A 7,370-nucleotide genomic window follows, 5' to 3' on the forward strand; every position below is an offset into this window, starting at 1 on the left:
CTCAATTTTCCTTTTCCATCTTAAGGTCACTCTTTCCCATTTTCTGCCGTTTCTACAAAAAAAGAAAAGAGTGTTAATGGGGGGGAATAATGGGCTGCGTAGATATAAATGAGAGGGAATAGAAATATCACAAAGCTCTTGGCAAGAAAATGGAAGAGGGGGAATTCCATCTCGCCAGACTAACTGCCCTCTGACCCCGTTATCGATCTCCTCCAGCGTCCTCGCCGCGCCCAGCCAGCACTTAACAGGTTAATAACTCCTGATCCCTACCCCGCCGCTGGCAGGCCAATCTCTTTTATATACAGCACTGCAGGCCAATTTCAGCTGACCGCATGCAGCAATCAGCTGTCTCAGGAGGGGAGGGGGGGGGCGTCCTCCTGGGGGAATCAATCCCCCAGGTAAAGCAGTCAGTCAAACACCAGCCGGTCAACCAGCCAGCCATTAAACTTCCCTCCTGGGAGAATGAACTGCCTTGAAACATTATCACCAGAAAGACAAAGGGCTTCCACTGAGGGAGAGGCAGCGCAGGTTTCTCAGAGGAAACCAATGTTTTTTTGGTTTTTGTTTTTTTTATCCAATGTACTTATTTCTCATCTATCATCGCACCAATTGACTTCAGACAACAGCAGCTCGATCACAAGTCAGCCTGTTCTTACCCTTTCTGTTTCTCACACTCTCACCTCACTTTAGTTAATAGACTTCCTCGCCTCAAGCTCTTTCTTTCTCCCAGTGACCGGCTACATCCAGAGTCTGAGAGAATCACTGTACATCGAATTATCTCTGAGTCTGACTGACAAAACTGAACAAAACAAACATAAGAGTAATAGATAGTTAGTCTCTGGCTTTTGGCTCGTACCAAGATTTTATGTGCTTGTTGTCTCTGCTCAGCCGTAAATCTTCCCTAACGCTTCTTCCCTTGTCTGTGCTGCACTGGAGGACGGCCCGACCTGAAGGTGCTGGCGCGTCGCTTAATGTTTGTAGCCCACATCTGATGCACCATGTGTCGATCTGAGGAGCCAAGGTGATAAAGTTGCTGCTTCTTGGGGGATTTGGACGTAAATCAAGAAGCCGCTGGCCTGTGGGGTTTTACATGAAAAACAAAAAGGCAAGGAGTAAAAGAGTAAATCTCATTAGTGTCTGTGAGCCAATAAGAAGGCAGCATGTCGGGACAGAGATCTAATAATTGGCTGTTTACTGTAACGAGGTCGAGCTTGAAAATAAAACTAAAGCAAAGGCAAAACAAAAAACTGCCTGTTCTTCCCAGGTCCGATCAGATCCAACCCAGGACCCAGTTAGGACCAGATCCAGATTATGTTTTAATTGAGTGAGTTTCACGGGGTCGAGCTGTTGTCCTGTCGTTTCGGCACAATCTGTGTGTATCGGAGCATGGTCGCTCTCAGCTCCGATCACATGCTGCAGTCATAATCATTATCAGTGTTCCCCTCCTAGTTAGGTCTGTCTCGGTCGACTGGACCTGGGCTCGGGTCTCATTATCCCTCAGTCTGTGTGGATCTGCTCCCTTTTGATACTGGGGTCTCGATGTTTTTTGAAAGTTAATGAGTGCACAGGTCCGGTTCAGATCAGGTCCCAGACAGAGGGAGCTGCAGAGAGCTGGGGCGACGTGATGAAAACAGCATTTAGGGGCGTCTCACATGACGAAGCTCTTAAAACCGAAGCACAAACTAACCTGCAGCATCAGTGTCACATCGCGCCGCGGACAGTTTGTTTGAAGTTTAGCGTTTAGACACTGACCTACTAACATCTGCACAAATATAAGGAGCAGGAGTGCAGAGGACTCACGCAGATTATAGTAATTTAAAAACTCATTTGGTTTTCTTTCAAGGCCACTGATTCATGTTGAGAAAAAAAAAAACTTGTGCAGACTTAATACGTTTGCACGAACCTTCGAGGATCTTTGGGACCCACGGGAACTGTGGAAAACTGGGTTAGTGTGTGTGTGTGTGTGTGTGTGTGTGTGTGTGTGTGTGTGTGTGTGTGATAACTCCACTGTTGCTCCGTGTCTCTCCCCGGAGATTTCTCTTCATTTGACTCTGCCTTACGGTAAACATGACTGTCATTGTTACACTACAAGTCCCTCGGGGGGGGGGGGTTCGACTAATGGCTTCCTCTTAACGACACGTATGTACCTACACGCAACCTATCTGGAGCACTTCAACATTCAAGTCACTTTGATGTCACACAGATCGGAGCGACGCTCATGTAACGTTTATGTACTTCCTGCCTCTGCTGCAGCGACATATGCAGATTTTCACGCGTGTAAGATGAACTGTAATCCACACTCATATAAAGAACGCACAGCAACACAAACATACTGTTCTCTCATATGCAAGTGTAAGTAGAAGAGGGGAAATCCCACGAAAGAAGCAGAGATAGACGGCGTCACGCAGGAAACAATAATTATCACTCCGCTGAAACGGAGCGAAAAGGAGAACCGTCGTTTGTGGCGTGTCAGTGGGGCTGACGGCGCCTGAGGAGCGTTTGAGAGATCACGTCTGCAGCGCCGTCATTAGACAGGAGAGGTTTGAGAAAGGCAGCGCACTGATCACGGGGAAGCGTGCTGACAGCACATGAAAAAGGGGCGCTTGTGTATCAATTCATCCTCCTCTTTTTCTCTTTTTTTCCACGATTTTTGCTCCCCCTTAAACTGCTCACACATCATTCCTCCTCCTCTACTCCCAACACACACACACACACACACACACACACACACACACACACACACGTAATACCAGCAGACTCTGGTATTTGACATCAAAGTATGATGGAACGAGGCACATCATTAGCAGGAGAAGACAGAGGCGAGGGAGGATGAAATCATTTAGACGCCGCTGTGGAGAGGGAATTACTACGCCTGTCGGGATGAGGGGAGCGGGAACGGAAGGAGAGGGAAAGGACAAGGAGGAGGAGGAGGGGGGGGTGAAGAGGGAGAGAGAAAAGGGTACAAATGATGGAAAAGTGAAAAGTCAACATCAGTGAGAAGGATAATGAGTGGTAGGTAAAGAAAAAGAACAACAAGAGAAAACCACACATGATGTTTGTCAGGGCCGTGGCGTTGAGCTTGGCGATGGCTATTTCCTGTGTTCCTCCCCCGGACAGGCGAAGTTACCCGGGGCATGTGCCCGGATAACACTCCTGACATCATCATTTTGACTTTTTCCGAATAACTACAACTTTAAAATACAAGATATCATCAAAAGTAAGTAAGTAAATTTGCACGATAAAGGAAATAAAAATCCAGTTTCAAACGGCTTGGATCTTTGTAGTTTTGGCCGCAGTCCCAGCAGGAGTAATATCGTACTCACCGAGTGAATTGCTGAGATCTGGGAAACAAAGCTATAAGCACAAGCAGCCACAGCATCACACAGGCTTCACACAAGCGCCTGAGTTCGCCAGATGCATTTGCGAGACGAGTAAAATCGTTACCCAAACATTCATCCCAGCAGGGTTGGGCAACACGACAGACTTACATTACATTTCAGTTACTAATCCCAGTAACTCTCGGACTGAATATTAATCATTATCTGTGCTTTCAGTGGACGTCCCGCTGCGGGATGAGGCCGTCTTGACTCAGGGGGCGGGAGGTGTGAGGAAGCCTCAACCAAAAAGAGGAGAAATGTGCCTCCCGGGGGAAGTTGTCTAATTTATATGACGTGTCCTCTTGGCTACCAGCTCGACGACGGTAGCTCTGCCTACAAATGAGGGTTGAGCCTAAAGTCAGGAATTTGTCTGACTTTGTTGAGAGTTTGGAGGCTGTGTGAGCCCCACAGCTCCTCTGCAAGGATGGAGCATGTTGCTGATTAAGCTAAAGTTTGCTGTTGACAGTCAGTAAGTACTTTCTAACCACAGGCGAGCTGCTGCTTTAACCACAACCTCTTGTTGCTATGATAGAGAATATGTGGGTCTCCGCCCCGGGTGGCTCACACACTGAGGCTCAGTCCTTCCTGCAGCACCCAGGTTCAAATCCAGCTCTGTGCTGCATCATCCCAACTTTCCTTTTTCTACCATCACTCTCTCACTGTCCCTATCACAATAAAGGCAAAAAAATGCCCCAAAATAACTTAAATAAATAAATAATAATAATAATAATAATAATAATAATAATAATAATAATAATAAATAAATAAAAGGTGTATAGATGATCAAAAACTGGTGTAGATTAAAGTGGAAAAAGTTTTTAATTAAAAAGAAGATCTAATAATCTAATCAGCAAATTAATGTCATTATTTATTAAAAAAACCTGAGGTTGGAAGTTTCCTGATCTCCACACATTCATTCATTCACCCCTTCATCATCACATCACTGATCACACACCAACATCCAACTTCAAATTTGACCTTCCACACTTGCTGTTGTCTGATTGGCTGCCTGCTTGTTTCCTGTTTGTTGTATATTGATGTTGCCACTTCTGTGTAACAGCTAGAAGAAAAAAAAAGACGGCCACATATTACGACACCCAAAGCTGTAATAAACTGAAATTTTCATTTCACTTAATAAATAAATGACAACACAATCGCCCAAAATCCACGCTTTTGTTTTTAAAAAGCAGCGGGCATCGTGGTGCTCGATACGAAAAGCTTATCTCACAGCGCCGAAATATAGCTGTTTGTTCTAATGTCACCATAAAAAACAAAGGCACCATTAGAGATATTACAAAGTTCTACGTATCTCTTTACCTCTCCGTCTCGCAAAAACATACAAAAAAAAAAACCTCACAAACACATAAACCCTTGGGGGCGTCACAGATAACAGCTCTCCCGTCTATCCCCCAAAATGCAATTAGCCATTATGTGGCCCTCCATAATCTGCCATGTTCATTTTTATTTGCCTTTGATACAGCCGGGGCTTATCTCGCCAGTCTTTAAACAGAGCACCGCGTACATCCCCCGGCAACAGGAAAGCAAAGTCAAAGTTATCAAACCTATCCAAAAGCTAAAAGAAAAGGATAAGTCAGAGTGAGACAGGCGGGGGGGGGGGGGGGGCTCGCTCCGTTTGACAGGGCTTCACGCCAAACAGAGAGAGGAAGGTTAGTCATCCGAGCCCCTGAGAAACGCATCAGAACTGATCTGGGATGTGGAGGAAAGTGATGACCTTATTTCGCTGTGTATATAAGATGTGTATAAGAGACAGATCCGAGCCCCTGAGAAACGCATCAGAACTGATCTGGGATGTGGAGGAAAGTGATGACCTTATTTCGCTGTGTATATAACTATAAGCGTTTCTGTTTGCGAGCAGAATAGATGGACTGGGACACAGATATGAAATCTAATTTCAGGTCGTAATGATGCAGAGAGTGTGTGAGGGAGTGTGAGGGAGTGTGTGTGTGTGTGTGTGTGTGTGTGTGTTTGAGTGTGTGAGGTTTACCGTCATTGCCCTGGCTCCCCTCTCTCTTCAGCATCTGTACCGCCCCCACATACTTCTTCAACTGGACCTTCAGGACCTCATTCTCCCTGCGCACACACACACACACACACACACACACACACACACACACACACACACACACGGCTTATAAGGCATGAATAAAAATAAGGAGGCTATAACTACAATACATTGTACACAAGGAATGTAGACTTTAATGTCATCTATCCTTCCTCTATTTCACAACAGACAAAATGATCCTCTGCTTCCTGCGGCGGCCGCAGTGAAGACGCTGCAGAGTGTAATATGACGAAGGGGACATTTTTCTGACCAGGGCTGCAACACGCCAGTAATAGGAAGTTGTTTACTCTGTTTTGTGACAGCATGTGGTGGAGGGAGACGGTGTGAAACTGGCTGTTGTGACATCTTGTCACCTGAGGAGCGATGAAAATAAAAAAAAAAAACACCTGAAATCTAATCCAGGTGGTCAGACTTGAGATATATTCACAGAGAAGCGACGGGACTCATATTTCAACCGACTGAACAGCCCCTGTCGCAGTCAGGCCAGCAAGAGGCGGGTCCAGAGACCGTCCGTCTCCACGCCTGATATTAACATGAATCCCGACACGAACGATCCGATTTTGCAAGTGGAAATGCACCGAAGACTGAGGAGCAGAGCCAGCTGTGCAGGTGGACTGAGACAGATCTCTCTACACGGAGAGAGGGAAAACCGCGGAGGCGCCGACACACACGCAAGTTCAAAAGTAAAGTTATACATGCAAGTATGAAAACAGCCATGCAAATGTCTCACAGCGAACCGTGTGCGATCGCCCACATGCAGCACTGGGAACGCATGAGTCCAGCTTCACTTCAGATCTGACTGTCCACACGCCGTCGAGTCAAAATACTGTTAACTGCAGATTTTTAAACACGTGAATATTAAGAATTACAACGCAAGTAGAGCATGTGGCAGACAGAGCTGAACACATACTGTCGGACTCTTTAGGGATCGCTCTTCCTCTCGTCAGTAACAACCCGTAGTTCCTGCGACAGCGTACAGTGAGATCTTCAACAACAGTGTAAATTCCAGCAGTTTTGGGGAAAGCCCGTTTCTATTTGCAAAATGATGTCCCCATCTATAAAGTGTGAGTTCCACAGAGGAACAGTTTGCCAGGGGTTGTCACCGTCTACAAAGATTCAAACTGACATAAAAAGAAATGGTTTTTTCCTAGTTTGTAGTGGAGCAGTGACTTCCCCGACCGCGGCCGGCCTCCACAGCGCTGAGGAAAGGCTGTTGTTTTAACGGCACAGTGATGCCCGATGATTTTGGTCGGGAGAAGTTAAACCATCACCTGCAGGAGTAATGTCCAGGTGTCAACATTTCATTCATTCAACTTCGCTTTTACTTTGAAGGAACAGGAAGCAGTCACAAAATCAAATCGACAACATGAATTCACATCAGAAGAAACGAAAGGGAACAAACACCTGGCTCTCCGGAGCTTCATGTCCGCAGATTATTCAAGGGGTTTTACATGACAAGCCCGTCAGCAGAGGCAGCAGCGTGACCTCTGACCTCTGGGTTTCAGTATTCAGAACCTCAGAGATGCATTTTAAAACCTTGCGTACGTTTAAATCCAGCTGCATCAGATGGAGAGTCAGAGAAGGAGGAAGTGGGTCGATGTCTTGGTGTAAATGGGGTCAAAGTTACAGCCTTGTTCAGCTACAGTCACACGTTAGCATGTCTGAGTGTGTGTGAGAGAGTGTGTGTGTGTGTGTGTGTGTGTGTGTGTGTGTGTGTTGAACTGTGCCCGATGATTCAGACACAAAGACATAGTGATAAAGAAAGACGAGTGAGAGACAAAGGCGGTCTCCTTACAAGCCGTAACCGGTTGAACATCATCGACTTTGGGGAGGAAATCAATCAGAGTTGGAGTGTGGCTTTATGCCCTTGGCAGTTAAATTTAACAGCCTTTGTCTTGCTACCCCCCCCC

The 7,370-nt window shown here is 46.1% G+C and overlaps 1 protein-coding gene across 1 annotated transcript in view; it reads right to left on the reverse strand.

Annotated features, from left to right (window-relative positions):
* The window catches only part of snx29 (sorting nexin 29), a 128,056-nt gene that overhangs the window by 95,819 nt on the left and 24,867 nt on the right, over window positions 1-7,370 (reverse strand). Inside the window, exon 14 of the mRNA XM_023395568.2 lies at window positions 5,383-5,468. Coding sequence (XP_023251336.1) covers window positions 5,383-5,468 — 86 coding nt within the window. The remainder of the gene's footprint in view (window positions 1-5,382; window positions 5,469-7,370) is intronic.

The sequence above is a fragment of the Seriola lalandi genome, unplaced genomic scaffold, assembly GCF_002814215.2.
Source record: "Seriola lalandi dorsalis isolate HSWRI2012SDOR001 ecotype SW California unplaced genomic scaffold, Sedor1 jcf7180002054965, whole genome shotgun sequence".
NCBI lineage: Eukaryota > Metazoa > Chordata > Actinopteri > Carangiformes > Carangidae > Seriola > Seriola lalandi.